This window comes from Alosa sapidissima, chromosome 11 (assembly GCF_018492685.1).
Source record: "Alosa sapidissima isolate fAloSap1 chromosome 11, fAloSap1.pri, whole genome shotgun sequence".
NCBI classification, from domain to species: Eukaryota; Metazoa; Chordata; class Actinopteri; order Clupeiformes; family Clupeidae; genus Alosa; species Alosa sapidissima.
In genome coordinates this window covers 21,511,538-21,532,355 of record NC_055967.1, presented here as the reverse complement: position 1 = coordinate 21,532,355, position 20,818 = coordinate 21,511,538, and the positions used below count along the sequence as shown (strand labels likewise).

At 41.7% G+C, this 20,818-nt stretch overlaps 1 protein-coding gene across 5 annotated transcripts in view; it reads right to left on the bottom strand.

The window, feature by feature from the left end:
• Nucleotides 1-4,594: 4,594 nt before the first annotated feature.
• tmem117 (transmembrane protein 117) overlaps nt 4,595-20,818 on the bottom strand; it is a 47,510-nt gene continuing 31,286 nt past the window's right edge. For all 5 annotated transcript variants that reach the window (XM_042109388.1, XM_042109384.1, XM_042109387.1 and 2 more), the window contains 4 exons: nt 15,921-16,018; nt 13,114-13,273; nt 9,465-9,594; nt 4,595-8,562 (listed from right to left, as the gene is read on the bottom strand). In XM_042109388.1, the coding sequence (XP_041965322.1) occupies nt 7,895-8,562; nt 9,465-9,594; nt 13,114-13,273; nt 15,921-16,018 (1,056 nt within the window). In that variant the 3' untranslated portion in view covers nt 4,595-7,894. The remainder of the gene's footprint in view (nt 8,563-9,464; nt 9,595-13,113; nt 13,274-15,920; nt 16,019-20,818) is intronic.

Here is a 20,818-nt window from a genome sequence, read left to right as displayed (position 1 = left end):
TAACGTTTCAGACTACTGTTACTTAATTTGTGCATTGACAATAAAGTATTACATGAACTAAAGACGACTAAAATCTTATGTAGAAGAAGAAACATTCACAAAAAATACATCCATCCAAAAATGACCTTTGTTTTTGATAGCTGTTGAAAATGGCATGGAACTGACAGAGATGTTTTAGGGATCGTCAAAGTTTTTTTTTATTTTTGTTATTTTTTCGTCATCAACTTCCTGAATTTTTGGTCAACGATTCCTGGGACAACTAAACACCCAGGTACATGAAACTTAGTGGGCATATAGCCCCTCAGACAGATTTTTTTTTGTTTGCTCACGCACACATACACAGACACAGGCACACACAAAGAAGCATACACAAAAGTGGATAGGGTATGAAGTAGGAGATGGAGACAAATTGACAATCGTGATTTATTTTCACGGTGAGGATGTACAGGACTGAGCAGTGGTCATATTTTGTACCACTGTGCGGTATATCTATATTTATGGTGGAATCGTGTTCTTTTCATATTGAGAGAGTATTACACAGGATTTACAAGGTGAGGATACAATGATATTCATTTTATCTTTGTGTCAACATGTTTGACACAAAGAGCAGTTTAGGTGTCTGCGAAGTCACTTACTGTTGTTAGTGTCAGGGTACACACAGCGATATAATCTGACTCTTCCCTCACACTGGTTGAAAAATATCTACTTGGTGGCATCTTGTTAATTCTACAAAGTGAAAATATCAGTCTCATATGCCAGTCAAATTACATATTTCTTCAAGTAGAACAGTGCAAGGCCCTAATAACCTGATGCAGAAATAAAATGAGATGTTCATGTCTCTCTCTTTCTCAACTCACACACAGTGCTGTGGTAGAAAAAAAAAAACAGGAAAAGTTAAAAGATAAATATATTCTTCACTCTCAGTTCTGAAGAACTGAAAGTGCTGATGAGGCTGATTCTGAAGATTAACTGTTGGTTGCCAAGGACTGGGTCCAAAACACTAAAGCCTCAGCGCCAGCATTTGATCAGGAATTCATTTATGGATTTATTGAGTCCTGAGGAATTAGCACTTCACAAGCCACCAGGCTTTCTTTGCGCTGTGCTGACGTGTGCCTTCTGTTGTTCATAGTCACAGTTGGCAGAAAATACAGGAGAGCAAACAGAGGAAGAGAAACTGAACCATCACATGCCTTCTGACAACAAATTATGTTTCTTCCTCAGGATATGATAATAGTTTTGTATTTCAAACTAATTCTGGAGTTTCCTGACAACATGTATAATTATTTCTTCTTGTAATTGAAGAAGCTCTGGAAAATAATTACTGATAGAATGAAAGAATTCCCACAAATGGATGTGATCATCCTCAGTAACATAACATCACTATGGGGAACTACTCCTAGAAACTGATACATTCTTGGCAAGGGCACCATCTGGCTTTGCTTGGTCTACTGACACCCAGGCGATAGTGGCGATCTGCCAGTGGCACAAAAGGAGTGTAACAGCAGGAAGAGCGCCTGTCCAGCTGGCTCTTAAATGTCCAATTTTCTGTTGGAGAGATGGACCCCAGGCAACAGATGTCCTGACCTACAGGGAGCCCCTAACCCTGACACTCTTTATCAACGAATAAAATAATGAACAAACTCTTGCGTCATAATGTGTAACAGTAGCACATACAGTAACTATCTCATGTTAGTAAGCTACAAGCAAACACTATGACTGACTCTTGTATGTTATAACCTGAAATGTGTCTTTACTGCAATGATTTCATGTCTGTAAATGTGATTAATTATCGTATTAGTTCATGTTTGGGGTAAATGTACTACTCTAATTACTCTAAACCTTACAGTGCCATTAAAGGAATCATATGAACTCACTACTCTGGGAATTGATTCATACTATGTACACCCATGGCTAAAACTGTAACAGATGAACCTTAATAGTTTCCTCATGTGTGCCTAAGTGTAAACTAAAATCCAAAACTGACACCCCATATCACCCATTTTGTAAGTGGATTTAGATGCCCTGGCTAAGATGCTACAGCCTTCTAACAGCCTTGCTCATCAAACATTTTACAGATATGAAATCGTCTCCTGCCCAAAATACAGCCTTATCAGTTTTCTTTCCCAAACCATAGGCCTATTAATTGCGTACACGAATTAGAAAGTCCAGGGACACACTTTTAATATTCCGAGATTTGGAGTAGTATATTTGAAACAACATCACAACCAAAACAACGTTTGCTGAATGTAACTCCTGTGGAAGTTTCTTTGGATTGTGAATGAGGATAGGATTCAATGATATTAATTTTATCTAGGTGTCAACGGCATTTGATGTGCTGGCAAGCTGCTTACGTATCTGCAATGTCACATCCTGTCAACAGTGTTGCATTAGGGTGCACTATCATCCGACTTTACCCTCATTCTAAAAAAGAAATATAGTGTGGCATCTTGGTTATTGTGAGGAGACAGACAGATAGACCAAGGCAACTAAAAAAAATCTTTGGATGTGTCAGTCTGTAGATCGTTCAGTCAAATGACTTTGCTACACCATGGGACTTGTTCAGGGTGTCCTGTCACACTCTTTGAATGGCGGGGACAGAGCAGCGAGGGAGCTATACATCCCTCTCATCGTTCTCACCAACGAAAGCCATGTATGGTTGAGTCGCTGAGGGGAAATTGGCAGATTGATTCTGATTCTTTCCAAGGGTTCTTCAGAGTTCAGAGCTGTCAGACGTGATGAACCGACTCTGGGCCTGATCTGGCTCATCATCGTTCTTTGCCTCGATCATGGGGTATGGTAGGGAATGGTAACACTCATGCATATTGAACTGAGAGTGTAATTAAGCCACATTATGCAGCTAATTGGAATCAAATGACTTAGAAGTCATTTCCTCTTCCAGAAGGGTGGAATCTGGAGGCTGATTCTCTGTGCTAATGGATAAGGTTGATATTTTGGCACATCTAAAGGCAATCTTAAAAAACTCTGGCCATTTCATTTGAAATGTCACTATGAATGTGGTAATGCCACAACCTAAGAAGGGTTTTGAATCGAAGGATATTAATAATGTTAACAGAAGGGAACATGCAAATAGTGGCATTTCGGTTGGTACTGAGCACTAAGTAAATACGAGAGAAGGAGATGGTCTGCACACTGTATGGGCTCCAAGAGATACTTTATTTGTTTTTAAAAGGCAACGTTTCGATCTCAGAAGGTCTTCATCAGGCAAAACCAGTTCTTATTTGCCTGATAAAGATCTGTTGAGATCGAAACGTTACCTTTTAAAAATAAATAAAGTATCTCTTTGAGCCCATACAGTGTGCAGACCATCTCCTTCCCCCTCTAACACGTTTTGTCTGGCACCTGTCACAACATATTTTGGATGTGCGCATCCGTCTCTACAAATACACTAAGTAAATACAAAATAAAAAGTCCCTGGTTTGACAATATGAATAATGTGTAATGACACTGTATTGACAATATGCACACTGTTTTACAGAAAATACAACAAATTATACACCATTTCTATATATGGTAACAACACATAGGCAAATACATACAGTAAGCCACCTCTGATCCGTCTTAAAGCACATCCAGTCATAAAACAAACATTGTGTTCTTACTCTGTCCACCCCCAGAATTTGCCCTAACCACTGCCTCAGCACCTCAGAAAACAACATCTCATCTTACCCTTCCATAACAAATACACTTTAGTCCAGGCAATATCGGACATCTTCGACAGTATATTTTATTTATTCTCCACATAAAAAGGCTGGTGGAACAGTGAAGTGTTTATTGATAGTGATTGATGCCTACCAGAGGAATATGCTTTTGCTTCTTTCTCTTATCCCATTATATTTACATATAATGGGATAAGATATGCTTAAAGGTGCTCTAAGCGATGCCATTTTTAGGCTAAAACATTTTATGTCACTTACTGCAAACATCACCTAACCATCCGCTAGCTGTTGGTGTCCTGAATACACTGTAAAAAAACGTGATCTCTGTGGACAGCCCAGGCTCCAAAAACGGCAACAAAAACAACCTGGGCAAACCTAGCCCATAAAAACATAACAAACTGTTCCAGCAAATCACAGACGAGATGCGCGTTTAGGAGTTTCAATTGAATGGGAGCAGCACGGGAGGGAGGGGAAGGAAGTAGCGAGCTACTGTAGCTATCTGTTTTGTTTGAATGTCAACAGAAGTGACGTTACCCAGCATCGCTTAGAGAACATTTAGGATATGCGTATGCATGTACACATTTGCAATTACACTTCTATATACTATACTGTAACAACAACTATAAATATAAAGTATTTTATACAGGATACGAACATGGGGACTTGTATACAGTATATTCTTCTCAATTCCACATCACATGGAATTTGTTCCATAACTTTGTTTAACATTCAAAGTTTATTCTCTTCTCGAGTAACCTAATTGGGTCGGCAGCTGGATATAGTAGGTCCCAAAGGAGTTGCCTGGCAACAAGATCTCTGAGGATTGCGTTTGAAATGTAAACCAAAGTTGTGATGCTTGCCATCACCCCACACATACATTCTTGGAAATCAGACATGTGATTCAAATACATACAGTATTGGCATGTAGCAAAATGTAATTTATTGGTAGCAGTATTTGACATGTATGTCACTGACAACTGTTACACAAGTGTGTTTAGAAAGTGTCACCTCTCCTTAGAAAACAGTAAAACAATGCTAAGGATCAGTGACCACAGGCATTCCTGCACTATGTACAACACCAACATGGATACAGCTGAAAGAGCTATCACATTCATTTTGAATTGCGGCACTGTTACACACATACACACACAAATATAGATATATAAATACTCTGTAAAACAATCAAATACTGTGTTTTATGTAATATTATGCATAGTGACAATGGCTTTGAAGTGAAAATTAACCTTTTCAAATGAAAACAGGTAAGAAAAATACCTCCCACAAGTGCAACTGAATCTCATGCACAGGTCATAATTTGGCAATTGCATCAACTAGTATGAACTCACTAATATACAAATCAACTTTCTAATCAGTAACTGATTTAAAAAAAAAAAAAAGCCAAGAAGTATACTTGAATATCAGGATATGCAACAATATTCATTATATGAGTCACAATAAATAAATAAACCTGTTTTCAAAATAGATTTCCAACTACTTTTATAACAAGTAAACAAAAGCTTAGCATGAGACACACTTCAGTATCCTGGACCATGAAGCTGCTGAAGTGTTTGTCTGTAAAGGCAATGATTTGTCTTAATTCATACTGGTGCACAATCTATTAAGTTATAAGTAAGGAGATGAAGTGTAGGATCCTCATACGAATGAGAAAACCTCAAAAGATGGGGCAGAAATCCAACTGAAACCTGGCATGCAGCATTTTCTCTAGGTATAGAGAAAACCCCAACAATGTCAATGTACACAGTACAGAATTTCAGCAGGCAAAAACTCTCTTTGTAAAACATAGAGCCACACATTTCACAACACATGTGAACAGTTAAAAGCATGAAACATACACCGAGAAGATTTTTTTCCCAACTACTTCTAGGAATCCAAATGCTAACTCAACCACAATCACAAATAACAATCAGCCTCAGGAAAGCGACATTACAGCTCAGAGAATCTGTTCCAAACAAATGTGTGGACATTGGTAAAAAACACTAACCTATCTCTGGACACAGAAGAAATCTGTAGCAAGCAATTCAACAATACAGAGAATAAATGAGCACAATGGTTGATAAAAAGGTGGAAACAAATCACAATGTATTTGCTTGTTAGCGTTTTGGAGCAGCATTTTTTAACAAGCCCAAAACTCTCTTCAATACAACTATCTGCTTTCCAAAGACATAGAAAGACATATTGTATAAATCTAAAAAAGGCATCATTCACACAAAAAACAGCCACAGCCCCCTCCTCCACATACCTAGCAACAATTAATCTGATGAATGGTTTCTGTTCATCTTTAGTGAGCAAGACTATTATGTCTTTCATTTTGTTTTTTGTATACTTATATATTATCACTCTCATAACTTTTCCAGGAATATGTCTAAGCCACTCATTTTAGATGATACTTGAAGAGATGACCTTTTTATACAGTAAAGTTCTGTCTATTACCTGCATCGTGAATAAACCATATGATTAATGAAATGCAAATTAATACTTGCATATTAACCGCATCAGATTTAATCAAAGAGAAGAGTGAAGAAAATGAATGAATTCCCATGTACAGCCCACCCCTGTGAATTAACATCATAGCTAAAGATTTTTTTTTTAAAAACATGAATGTATAAACCTTAGTTAATAGGCGGGAAATTACGGTAAGTTTATTGGACTCAGGACACAGACACACACTCACTCACACACACAGCTTTATTTTAATAAATTATGCCTGCATTAAAAAAACACATGAATGAAGTAATGTTGCTAAGGTCGGCTGCCACAAACTGCAAATAATGTTTAAGAACATCTGAAAATGTCAGCCTAGTAGTGTGCCTGGGATGCTTTAATCCTTTGATACACTTATAATGCAATAAACTGATAAGTTAGACTATTTAAAAGAACCTTTATAGTGTTTTCATTGTGAGGGGAAATAAGTACACCTCTAATGCACCAATATGGACTATATAGTGGAAGAGGTTCATACATACATCTTTGGATGGGTCCACTTACTGGGCTGATAACGAAGAAAGCCAATGAGCTTGCAGGATGAGCATTGGATATAGTAAACATCTCTCTCATTAACCAACACTGGACTACTAAACTCCAAGAATGATCTTCATGTAATTATAAATAATGAAGTCCAATGACGGATGTCCCTTGGTACTAAAAAGTATGTTACGCCTTCTAGGTGTCTGTAATGCATCACTTGTAGGTAGCTGATTATAGCACCTTCATTAGATTCATCATTGAGAAAGCTTGTGCATAATATCTGTACAAAGCAAACCTTACATGCTTCATGTAATATGCCGCTTTTCAAAGAACAGGAGAATTAAAAATGATTAAGATCTAAAGTGTTCTCCATATTATAATACAGATTGGTTTATTCCCCAACCTTGTATGTAATTGTATGTAACAGTACATATTAACACCGCAGGGTTCTCAGAATAAATTACAAATGTTGTAACATACAAATGAATCCTCAGTGTCCCCAAATGCAATCACAGGCATTTGCCACTAGCAATCCATGCAGGTGAGAAGCATATATCAAACGAATCCCCAGGAAGTGATATGGTGAAGACTGACCAATAACATGACAGACCATAAGACATATTGTGAGACATCTTCTTCCAACACTGGACAACACTGCCCATCAGTTGGAATGTTACAACTCAAGGCACACCTTTTTCGCGGAAATAGATCACATGTACAATAAAATAGCCATGACCATTTTTGCCATGCACTCTAAGTATAAATATTATTTTTCCTTGTAGGCACCAAAATATTATTGTAAAAAAAGATATACCTACTTACAAAATGTAAATGTAAAGCACCACTTCTTCAGGCGAAGAAGTTTTCTTTTCTTCAGATACTTGGCGCCATGTACAATGTTTTTTCCCCCAAGGTATAGAAAACAAAGAGTTTTTTTTTCCAAGGTATAGAAAACAAAAATAAATCAGCCAGGGTTTGTGGGTGTTTAAAGACACCTTCAGTGGGAGTAAAGATGTGCATCAACGTCCCCCGAGACTCAGCTCAGGTCTCTGTTCTGGAGGTACGTAGCGAAGGATAAGCTCTCCAGTGACTGCCCAGGCTAACAGGCTGTGCCAAGGCAGAGAAAAAAGATTCTAGCAAAAGAGCCACAGACAGGTGTGTGACTCTGCCAGTGGATGCCACTCTGGCTTGTTGGCATCCATGCTGCCACTGCCAACGGGTCCGTGGTAAGGTCAAGGCGACGACGATTTGCTGACGTCCGAGGTGGCCGACTCCTCCTCGATGGTGGGGGCGGGGACAGTGCAGTCCGCCGCAATGCTGGGCTGGGTCTCCTGCGTGTCGTTGGAGCATGGCGAGATGGAGTTGTTGGACGAGCCAAAGTGGTGGCGTGTGTCCACCGACAACAGCATGGGTGTGCCGCTGCGCTTAAGAGACTCGCTCATGGACATGTGCACGTCCTCGGGCGTGACGCCCAGGTCGGACGGCGACTTGCGCTTGATGCGCTCGTATGCCTTGTCCTGGCTCTCCGGGAAGGTCTCGCTGTCCTGGAAGCGGCCGAGCAGCCAGATGAAGAACCCGAACAGGACGAAGGCGGCCAGGCTGGGCACGAAGGCCAGGCACTTGATGTCCAGGCTGGCGCCCACGTAGCGGCTGTGCAGGAACATGTCGCTGTGGACGTAGGGGATGTTGGTGCGCGGGTCCACGTTGCTGGCGCGCCACTCGTAGGTCAGCGTGCTGCGGTTGAAGTTGACCAGGGTCTCCGGCTCCTCCACGGTGAAGATCTTCTCCCCCGGGCCCACGTACTGGCCGTACTCGTAGGGCTTGTAGAAGATCTGGTTCTTCCACATGTTGAGATCGAGAATCAGAACCAGGAAGATGATCCCATAATTAAACCATTTGCCTGACAGAGAAAAGAAGAGATGAACCAAGAGCTATTAAATCTTAAGAAAGGCTTTGGTACTTTTTGAAAGACTAATATGGTATGATCTAAAAAACACATAATAAACAAACAAACCAACTGCAGTATTTATTTCATAAAAACAATGTCTCCATGTCGGTGTCCATGACTGACATACAAAGGATAGTCATTAAAAAGACTTTCGTCGACACAGAATTCCCATGATACACTGGGTTTCTGTGGCTATAATCAGTCACTTTGACAACGGCAGAGCAGGACGTGAGCAGGCATTACTCACACCGAGCAGCCGGATAACAACCGGCACATAAAGCTCTAAAACTGCAATCAATTTATCCAGTAATAAACCAGGAGTCTCTATGCAGAAATGGAAAATGAGGTCCCTCAGTATCTTTTAATGAACTCCATATTCAAAGCACTCACGTACTCCTATTCCTATAATTCTCAGTGACTGCACAGAGCATAGGGGTTAACAGCCCAGTGCAAATCGCTGTACGGGTGAGCTATTTAACGCTTTACTTGGGGAACATCGAGATTCCTACGGGGACTCAAAGCATGCAAGAGGACTAAAACAAGGACAACGAAGATGGCTGTAATGGGAGCATACTCCTCTAGGATTAATGCCTTAAGTAGGAAATAGACATGTCGGTGTGATTACAAATATATAATCATCAAGGAGACAATGCTTATTCAAACCCGAATCCACAGAAAAAAGAACTCTCCTTATGCCTGTGCATTCATTCAATAGCCATGCAATGCATGCAGTGTCATTAAAATTATCGTGAGGTTTTATTATCTTGAATATTAGGTTGTATCATAAAATGTCTTCACATAAAAGTCTTCATCATGTAAATGAGAGGGTCAGACCAGGGTTCATCCAGTTGTACCTGTTATGTGGATGTGATACTCGTCCTTAAAGAACTTCTTGCAAACAGGAAGCCTCACTTTGACATGAGTGGTGGGCATTCCTGGAAGATTCATGTCCAGGTCACCCATAAAGTGTGGAAACTCCCAGTCCTGCAAACCAAGGCAAAGTCAGTCATTTGCAGCAGAGTTACGAACTTATTTACTCACTCTCATAGAGCACCTTACCATGCATACAGAATCACAGGCTTAGTCCCTGCCCTGTCACTACAAGCGCCTCATGCTTAATCATCCTTGTATGGATATTTGATTTAGTTTTATTTAGTATATTTATCTTCTACTGTCTTTATTGTTCAGTGGTGTTTTTTTTTAATTATATACTTATATTACTTTTTCTGCTGTAAGTGCATGTTGTGTGTGATGTCTGTATGCTATGAGACCTTAAATTTCCCCTTGGGGATCAATAAAGTATCTATCTATCTATCTAACTCCATAGCAGATTGTAAGACGGGTGTCACTTGTGCTCAAGCCTTTTCGGTGCTCACAGTCCAGGACCAAAGGGTCAGAGAGACTGGCTGGGCCACTTCAAAGAGACTAAACCCAGGGATGACCGGAGGTCTAGATGCCCATTACTTGTCTGCCATTAGCTTGGTAAGATCTGCTTAACAAGAAATCAAAAACTCAATTTAAGCAACTACAACACATTTCAGGCTTATGTATATGGATCATATGGGTGTTCTATGAGTACAGTGATGGCCAAAAGTATTGGCACCCATGCTAAAGTTGACTGAAAAGAGGAATATAAAATCATCTTTTGAAAATTGATCTTAATGCCTTAAGTGAAAAGTGAGGAAATATCTAACCTTCAAGGACACCAATTTTCTTAGTGAATGAATAATGTATCATAAATAAATAAATGTTCTTCCTTAAAATACAGGGGTCATAAGTATTCCCACCCCTATGTTAAATTCCCATAGAGACAGGCAGATTTTTATTTTTAAAGGCCAGTTATTTCATGGATCCAGAATACATGTGCATCCTGATAAAGTTACCTTGGCCTTTGGAATTAAAATAGCCCCACATCATCACATACAAACCTAGAGATTGGCATGGGTGTTATTTCAGTTAGCCTATTAGCTGGTTTGATGCTCATTGAGCTCAATGCAAATAGAGGTTAGATATTTCCTAATTTTTCATTTAAGGCATTAAGATCAATTTCCAAAAGATGATTTTATATTCCTCTTTTCAGTCAACTTTAGCATGGGTGCCAATACTTTTTCGGCATCACTGTATAAACTCAATCAAATCCCAATAACAAACACTATCTTGTTTTACTACAGGTATTTAAGTTACTGTTGCTGCATTGAGCTACTGTATAAATCAGTTTACTTCGCTTCTGTAACAAACAACTTTGCTCAGAGTACCAAAAGCACAAATGGTAATTCCAACTGGGCTGCATTCGGTGCACTTGTCCCTGAGGGTAAACAGTAACTGATGGACCTCACTGTGCCATTGTGTTTGACATTCGACAGATCAAAGGCTGGGATGCGCACAGCACATGGGTCCTGAGGCTCTGTGAACTGGGCCTTCCTCATGTCACAAGACATCAGCCCAAAAAGCTTCAGTAGTCACAGAATCAGCAAACTGCCCCACACCCCACCCTCTCCCGCAACCCCACCTGCCTCCACCAACCAGTCTTCAGAGAATTTCTTAGGGTTTTGGAGGAGAACTTGCTGCAATGTTAATAATGCATCACAAGGATAAGGCATCTAGACAGAGTTAGGTTCTGCTTATGACATGAAGAAAAATCAAAGCTGGCATTTATACTTCCTGAACTTCTTGCACATTCTCAGGACAGACGCAGCTATAAAAAAACAGCAAAATTTTCCTGCTTTATGCAGTTGATTGCATGGCCTATTCATTAGCCAGGTAGAAATGTCAAAGCCAAAGTGTGAGCAGTCATGGTAAGCTGAGTGGAGATGGCTCCAGTTGGACACCGATAATGGAAAAAAGACCAGCCTCGTCCAGCTTATTAGGCACGACATTTACTCAGCACCATTTCCTCCAGCCAAAATTAGGAGCAACCAGATGAAGCAAGCCCGTCAGATGACAGCAACAACATCCATGGTAGCTAGTCTTGAACAGCCTCTCAACCACACCTGTGAAAGTGGTGCTGTGCAAAATAAATAAATAAATAAATACAATACGGGACAATGTAAACAGTGGCAGAGCAGAGAGGCACTCTGAGAGGCATCACATGAGCAGCTCTGGTAAAGCCTCTGGCAACACAACAGCTGGTGGGGCATCCACAGCTGGCTGAGTCGCAGGCAGCTTAATTGGGCTCTGAATAAAATATCAGCGCCTCCGACAAAGACAGGAGAAATTAACCGTCACACTAAGGCAGGCACAGATGAAGGTGAGTGGAGCCATTTTGGATCCAAAGCCTGTTGAGGGCCCCCCCACCCTCCTCCTGACTGCAATGAAGTGTGTGCCTGGCGGGGGTGGGTGGGTGGGTGGTGGTGTGGGTGTTCATGTCATAAAAGTCGCGAGTAATAGAAGTCGTAAATAACACACGTAAACACCTTTACAGGAGATGGCCATCATAGCCGGAGTTGGGGTGTGCTGTTTACAGATTGCATGGCAGACGATTGGGAGACTGACACCATGCAAATGAGGATGCCATGATGTGCAGTCCTTCTGTAAATTCTCAAGGAGGGAGCAGGGCAATAGGGTGAAGGCACCGAATTCAATAACTCTTCATCTCAGTCCAGCTCTGAGGGATATAAAATGATGGCGGAACAGAAACAATTAAAACTGTGTGAGACAGGCTAAATTGCGAACCGTGTACGAGCGCATGCTTGCATCAATCACGGTGTGCTGCGGTGATGAGCTTCGGATATTGATTTATTACTTGAATTAAATCCAAGAGGGCTCAAAGGTGCTCTTTAAGTGGTTCAATGGTAATTAACAGAAGGGGGCTTCCACAGGCTACCAATTTAGCCTGCCATCATAGCATCTAACTTAAACAACCAAACCACTTCAATCAAACATGATCTGTGTCATTTTTTTTAATTACTTCACAATTGGGCATTGGGCAACTGTGTCATCAAGCCGCGATGCACAATTAGAATGCAGAGTATATCTATAATATGCTAACAAAGAAAAATAAAGGCTAACAAATTAGTGTGAATTATTTCTATGTGCCTGACGGAGAGTACATATTGGGTATCTCTATGGCTATGTATGGTTATGGCTATACAAATAACCTCAGAGTTTGTGGCAAAACCCACAAAATACATACAACTCAGACGGTAAATAAAATATCTGAATCCTATGTCCAGCTGACCTGCTATGTCCATTTGCCCTGCTGGAAAAGAGCGAAGACTGGAGAGAACATGAGCAAAAATAATCTGCCTACGCTGAGTTCTCTCTGAAGTGCCTCTGTGACTGTAGGGGGGAAGAGAGAGAGAGAGAGAGAGAGAGAGCGAGAGATAGAGAGAGAGAGAGAGAGAGAGAGAGCAGGAGCCAGCTAATGGAAAAGGAGGCAGACAAAAGGGACGGAAGCAGGGAGAGGTAACGGCACATTTTAATTGGCCACCGGGGAGAGAGAGAGAGAGAGAGAGAGAGAGAGAGAGAGGGATAGATAGAGAGAGAAAGAGATGGGGCACTCACCTGCATGACAATGAGCAGGTCAAAGACCAGGATGAAGGAGGCGAGAAAGGCGCGCGAGACCTCATCGCTGGGCAGGAAGCCGCGGTTTAGGTTGTCCCAGCTGATCCAGTCCGTGCTGATGACCAGCACCACCACCGACGTCAGGGAAATCAGCACTGTCCTGTAGGGATGCCACCCACACAATCATGGACGCGCACACACACGCACGCACACACACGAGGGCATCTTGAAGTTAATCTAGAAACAAAACTATAATGGGCAAGTACTGTAAATACTCACAGGATCATAAGCAGATAAACAGGCCTATACCCACACACACACGCATATACACACACACAAACACACTCCCCTCACACATCTCTGCTGCAACACCTACACAGCACACTGACCACATAAAAAGTCTGGGTGTGAGAACAGCTTCATGGATTACATGGATTTCACACATGCTCTAAAATATCAAGACATGTCAGGTGTCACGGTAGGCTTAGCGGATTATGGAGAGCCTGCAACACACTGTTACCGAACTGCTGCTGCGTAAAGAGCTAGCAGAGGCCAACATGGGCCAGAGGAAGGACCCGTCACCCGGCCTTCCACAACCTGCCCTCCCTCTACAGACAAATCATTATTTGGGTGCAAATTGCTCCCTCTTTTAATTATGAAGTGAGTGTGGATTAAAGGCATGCGATGTGATTACTCCTGTTTTACAAAACGGCTGCATATGTCAGAAGTGATTAAAAGTGTCAGAGCACTCCAGCAATGGGGTGCTCTGAAAAGCTCCTGATTTGGGATTTTGCATGAAAAATAGGTGCAGTGTGAGTGGAATGAAAACATTCATGATGATCTCAGGTCTGCTTCAGAAAGTAATGATGCAGAGGGGTCATATATTCAAAAAGTTAAAAGTTCATTGAATAAATGTGATGCCTTGGCTTACATCTTGATGACCTACATCTGTAAATATTAGAGACTGGGTGACACTCCGTAGAAATAAGTGATTTCCTTATTGGACCCAAATAGAGCGCACAGATATTCTGAAACATGAATAACACATGTAATGGATATTGTGTGTGTGTGTGTGTGTGTGTTGTAAACAATTAGATATAAGTATAAGTATATATACTCTTTTGACCCCGTGAGGGAAATTTGGTCTCTGCATTTATCCCAATCCGTGAATTAGTGAAACACACTCAGCACACAGTGAACACACAGTGAGGTGAAGCACACACTAATCCCGGCGCAGTGAGCTGCCTGCAACAACAGCGGCGCTCGGGGAGCAGTGAGGGGTTAGGTGCCTTGTTCAAGGGCACTTCAGCCATGCCTACTGGTCAGGGTTTGAACCGGCAACCCTTCGGTTACAAGTCCGAAGCGCTAACCAGTAGGCCACGGCTGCCCACTATCTAGTCATATCTAGTCACTCTTTCCCTCAAGTGCACCTTGCTACAGTATAAGCATGTCAGATCTTTCAAATGAAAATAGCAAATTTCATTCACATTACATTTTTCGGCCTTTCACATTTCTAATAGACAAGGAAGGATCCTGATTTAATGAGAAACATATGAAATACCAAATCAATTGAAGGCCCAGCACCACTCACTCCAGGTTGCATAATTGAAGACTCACTCCTGGAGCTTCTAAAATGAAGCCCACAAAGTGTGAATAGAGTGGTCAGGTGTGACTGAGGCAACACAGGGTGGCTTTCATCAGCACTGGTCTTCCCCAACACCGAGCTTCAGCATTCGAGATAAGACAGAACTAATTGGCAATTAGGCCTCTGTTTTGCCCAGGGATCTGGAATCTCCACTGTGCACAAGATTACCTCTTAACTAAATGTTAACATCAGAAGAGCAGGTTGAGCCCATGGAAATCTATGCATTGACCTCTTACTTATGTTGCCTTTGCTTAGACTTACTGCTTTATTATGTATTATGTTCATAATGTTCTTCTAATTATTCGCTGGATCCTGTGGTAACATATTACTATTCCATTATTGCCTTCCCTTTAAATCTAATCATGAAGGCGTAAATAATGTTATAGGGATTAACGATTGAATAAGGTTTTTGTGCTAATCTAATTTGGTGGTTTGAGTGATTGTCAATACAGAGATCTAATCAAATGTGGGTTCAGTTTACCATAACCCACAATACACAACAGCATATTGGCTCTCAGTGGGATTGCCGGCGCGTTTTAATGACAACTTCACGGATGTGTTTCGCTGTCGCGGGGTTAAAGACCCCACGTTGTAAGGGGAGCGGCGGGGTCGAGTTGGCATAGCGACCTTGCGATGTTGATTGATTTTGCTCTCCCTGTTCTGCTAATTAAAGGTGCAGACGCTGAGTGGAGGGAGATTAACAGCGCTATTGACTCGCCGCAACCCCCACCGCCCAGGAGCACGGCCTCACGCCACAGCTCCCAGGCGAGCCGCGAATACAGGTCCGCCTGTAAACATACAGATATCAGTGCACCCACACAGATGTACAGACTCACAGCAAACAGAGAGCACAAAGAAACACACACACACACACACACGCACGCGCACCCACACGCACACGCACACACACACGGTGTGGGTAGACAATACAAACTTGTGATGTACCCACCTACATACAGTATTCATCAAAGCTCACTAGAGCAGTTCTATATGGGGAAATATTTATGTTATGCTCCGGCTCATTTCACAGAGGAGAGAGAGTATCTCTATTGTCTTATGAACATACGCACACTGAAAAAATATCACTGCAAGGGTCCCAGTAGACATACACACAATTTTAAACAACACCAAGTGTACATGTTATGATGTGTTCCTGACATACCAGAAGAGGACTATTCTGTTGTTCCCTTTCTTCCAGAATCTTCTGGCGGCTTTGCCCCAGTCTGGGTACAGCTCATCTTGAAGCATCATATCCGTCACCTGCATAGTGAAAGAGGGTGTTATATAAACACAGGGTCATATAAGTCTGTATATGTCACACCAAATGCAAGTCTTTTTATTATACCTAAAAGTGATGAGAAATGTTACGGGGAGGAAGGAAGTTATTTATTTATAGCAGTAATATTCGTTTTAATTTTATTGCTAAAATCAGAAAAACTGAAATAGATCCTGCTACTCAAATGACATGGCCCACTTCTTTCTTATTACGCTTTGACAAAACAGATGTCAAATTGAAAGGTTATGTATTTTCAGTCAGGATAAATAAAGCTTAATCAAAAAGATAGAAACAGACAGAAATCTCCTGTAATGAAAAATGGCCATTACACTGAATGTAAAAAATGATTCTCTATTTGGATGTTGTTGTTGTTGTGTATGAAGAGCCAGAGGGTTAAAAAAACACACTTGAGCACAAGTAAAATCAATTTAGCAGTCGTGGCACGCTTTGACAGCCATGGCGTTGTTAGGGGAAAATGCGGCTTTCCAGCTAATCATTAGAGGTAATTAAGCTAAGTCCTTCCCCTCCGATGCGTATCTGATTTTAATGCCTGTCTATGCAAATCCACACTTCTGGTGAGACATCCGAGCCAAGGTTACTCTGCCGATAGATCACCTCCACCCTGGAGGCGGAAGCAGGAGCAGGCCGGCACAGGATGTCACTGTGGCCCGTGTGTGTGTGTGTGTGTGGTACAAAGTGTGTGGGTGTTTGTATGTGTGTACGTAATGTGAGAAGAGTTGGTGTTTATTTGTGTGTGTGTGAGTGTGTGTGTGTGTGTGTGGTGTGTGTGTGTGTTTTTGTGTGTGTGTGTGTGTGTGTGTGTGTGTGTGTGTGTGTGTGTCTGTGTGTTTTTGTGTGTGTGTGTGTGTTTGTGTGTGTGTGTGTGTATTTGTATGTGTTTGTGAGTGTGTGTCTGTGTGTGGGTATGCATATATATATGTGTGTGTGTGTGTGTATGTTTGGGTGTGTTTGTGAGCGGACGAGTGGTGTGAGGTGTGTGGGTGCTGATGCAAAACAGGCCCTTCCTGTCCGCTCGTCTGAAGATGACGCAGCTGGGGGAAAAAAGCGAGCCAGAGGTCATCTTGAAAGTGCCTTGTTGAATTAATGGAAAGTGCAGGAGGAGGGGGGCAAAACATCTCCACTAATGCCTGGATTCAGCACTTTCCCTTCCCTGGCGCTCTCCCTACCCCTCCCTCCACTCCCCTTTTCTCCTTCTACTGCGGGGTGGGCCGGAATACTAATGGGCATGCAGAGAGCGCTTGTCAAGTTCACCCCCCTCCGCCTGGTGTCAAGACTGCAGTCACTCCATGGGCTCCTTGCTCCCAGTGGACCCCCTCCCCCATCTGCTGAGAGAGAGTGTGTGTGTGTTTGTGTCTGTTGAATCAACTTGGATGCTATTGATAAGATAAGGCACTTTGACCACATCGATCTGCCTTGGGATTGAACCTGACCCCATCACCTACTGTGACCTCTCAGCTACCAGAAAACCACAATGGTGTCTGATAAGGCCGATGCATCACATAGCTTTTGGAATGCTTGAGTCGGGTTCACATTGTACACCGCAATGCGCTCACTACGCGCTCGCCGCTAGGTTGCTCTTGGTTGAGTTAATGTCCCAAAAATTTTTTGTTGTGCTTGCTGCCGGGCTCACCGCAAAATACCTTAATTACAGCGCGCCACGTTGGTAATGGTTCAACTTTGACCGCGGCACGCGCAAGAGCGGCTTAGCGGCAAAATGGCACTTGCACTGCGCTTTGCTCAGCGCAGCGGCAGGCCAATTCGCAGTGCTGTGCAGCAATGTGAACTCGGCTTCAGGTTATTTTCTAGTAGCTGTTGGTCTTCTGGTAGCCTCAGCAATAAATTAATATAAGTCAAACTAGATGTACCGCATAGCGGTACAAAATATGACCGCCGCTCAGTCCTGTACATCCGTTCCGCGAAAATAAATCACACTTCAATTTGTCTCCATATTTTACTCCATCCCCCACTCTTGAAACTTTTGTGTATGCTTGTTTGGCATGCCTGAGTGTGTGTGTGCGGCTGCACAGAAAGTACCCTACTGGTGCTGAAAAGGTGAATAGATTGTAGAATAGCCAAAGAAGATGTAGAATTGTTATAAAACCTTTAAAATCTCTAAACAATCACAAGTAGGGCAGTTCATCACAGTTCATCCATTGCAACTGGATTGATGAAAGGTCACTTACACCTGTAGGCTACATTGTATTTGGGAAAAGCAAAAGGTATCAGCATAATGTTATTTATTTATTTATTTTTTATGTATTTTTAAACAAAAACATCTCTGTCAGTTCCATGCCGTTTTCAACAGCTATCAAAAACAAAGGTCATTTTTGGATGGATGGATTTTTTGTTAATGTTTCTTCTTCTACATAAGATTTTAGTCATCTTTAGTTCATGTAATACTTTATTGTCAATGCACAAATTAAGTAACAGTAGTCTGAAACGTTATTGTTAATGCACAAATTAAGTAACAGTAGCCTAGTCTGAAACGAAATGCTGTTTTACATCTAACCAGTGGTGCAAATAACTGACATGTCCAAATGGGCCTTGATGAAATGCGTCGCTAGACTGTTCATACACATTTTAACGGGCCAAAGTTGAAGAGCTTTTGTCCGTTATTGTTAGTGCAAATATAGGCTGATTCATGTTCCCTTGCATTGTTTGACTGAGGTCCATGGCTAGTCTGGCTTTCATCAGACCAAGCTCAATCTTTTAAGAAATCAAAAAATAAATAGCGGGCAGATCAGGCTGGGTTCACCCAGCCTAGTCCATAGGCACCCGATATTGTTTAATTTTCCGATTGAGATATACACGCTCTGGCTATTCTAAATGCAAAAATGCATCAGGGAGTTATGACAAAACGGTAACTAACAAACTAGATCCTAATAGAAAGCTGTTAGCTTCCCTAAGCTACAGGTAGGATTATAAGGTAGGCCTATTTACAACATAAATTGTCAATAGGCTATGCTGGCGACACAAATAAAATCTCCTTTGGAAACCAATGGCTTACGCCTTACAGTATCAAGCGGACTTAAACTGTCATATCGTGGCGAAAAGTTGTAATAACATTCACACAGCTCCATGAGTCAAGGAAAGCGCGAATGAAGTAGCCACTTCTAAATGGGACCCACTACACAGTAGCTTAAGGTGTTTTGCTAAAGCAGCCATAATGAAATGAAGGTGTCATTGTTTGGATACTTCACACACACGTGCTTTTTAATTTCACAGACTACAACTACCAAGCTGTAATCAAAGCACATCGATTCCCCTCTCACACCCTGCACGCACTTAAAACAAAATAAACAGGCGTCTCAGTCTCACGCATGTATAGGCAAAACTGTATCAGACCGGTGTAACGTTGGTAAATCTTCCATTGCACAGAATGATTTTGTAGCACGTGCAATAAATGACAGTCGAAAGATACAAACAGTGCTGCTATACATTTGCTTGTTATACCCGCATTTATAGTTTTCCACAAATGCAATAAATCAAATGCCTCCATCACTCAACCAACGCTAACGGTAACATTACCTAGGTCCTTATTGATATTACAAGATTAACGTACCTGCAGTAAAACCAAGCATGTCCGATAAACATCCTCAGATTTATTTCGGCTTCAAGAAGAAATGGGAATTACACTTCATGTGAACATCGTCCTATCCTTATTAGATGTTCGCTGCGGTAAATTACAGTCCTTGTATGAAGCGTCCATTGTTTTTTCCAACCCACTTTTAACTTCCAACAAAATTACGTCTCACTGCAAGGATGCGCCATCTAGTGGACAAACGACTACTTCTCGCCAATACTGAAAATGCAGCCATGATGATGATGATGAATATTTATTTTGGCTTTCTTTTAATCCTACTGATTTTCATTTTTTACCGGGGGCGGGCAAATCACAAATGAGTGATTATGAGCCAGGTTGATGTGGGCCCTTGAGACCAACATACCATAAAAGATTCACAGAGAACTGTGTCTGCCCTACCCTCCTTTAGGGGGGTCCAGTCCAGCGGGGGGGGCTGCAGATGAAAACGAAAAATGACGGTTCCATGCTATCCATGTGGGGGTACATGCCCACCAAGTTTTGTGTACCCCGGTCTTTCAGTGTCCCGGGAATCCTTGTTGGTGTACGTCACTAAATGTACACATCAATTATTTTATTGTAAGGCCCCCCATGAACGAAAGTACACAAAACTTGGCATGCATTCAGAGGGTGTCATAATGATCCTACACTTTTAATTTCGTGCAGTTTTGACCTTGTCAGCCAGAGATATTGAGATGAAAACACCTAATTTTTTGCTTTTTAATTTTTAACTAGGTGGCGCTATACATGAAATAAGTGGTAATGGGATGGGTTGACATGCCCCCTTAAGACCAACATACAAAAAAAAGGTGGACCTCCTAGGCCCTACGGTTCTCGAGATATTCACAGAAAACTGTCTCCGGCCACTTACAGGCCAGTTGGTGTATAGTAACATAAATTAATTTATTGTGTGGCCCCCCATGAACGGAATTCCACAAAACTTGGCGTGCATACAGAGGGTGTCATAATGATCCTACACTTCCAATTTCGTGCAGTTTTGACTATGTTAGGTCACAGATACCTTCAATTACACCACCTCATTTTTACTTTTTTGTGTTTAACTAGGTGGCGCTATACATGAAATGAGTGGTTATGGAATGGGTTGACATGGCCCCTTGAGATCAACATACAAAAAAAAAATGGTCCTCCTAAACCCTACGGTTTTCGAGATATTCACAGAAAA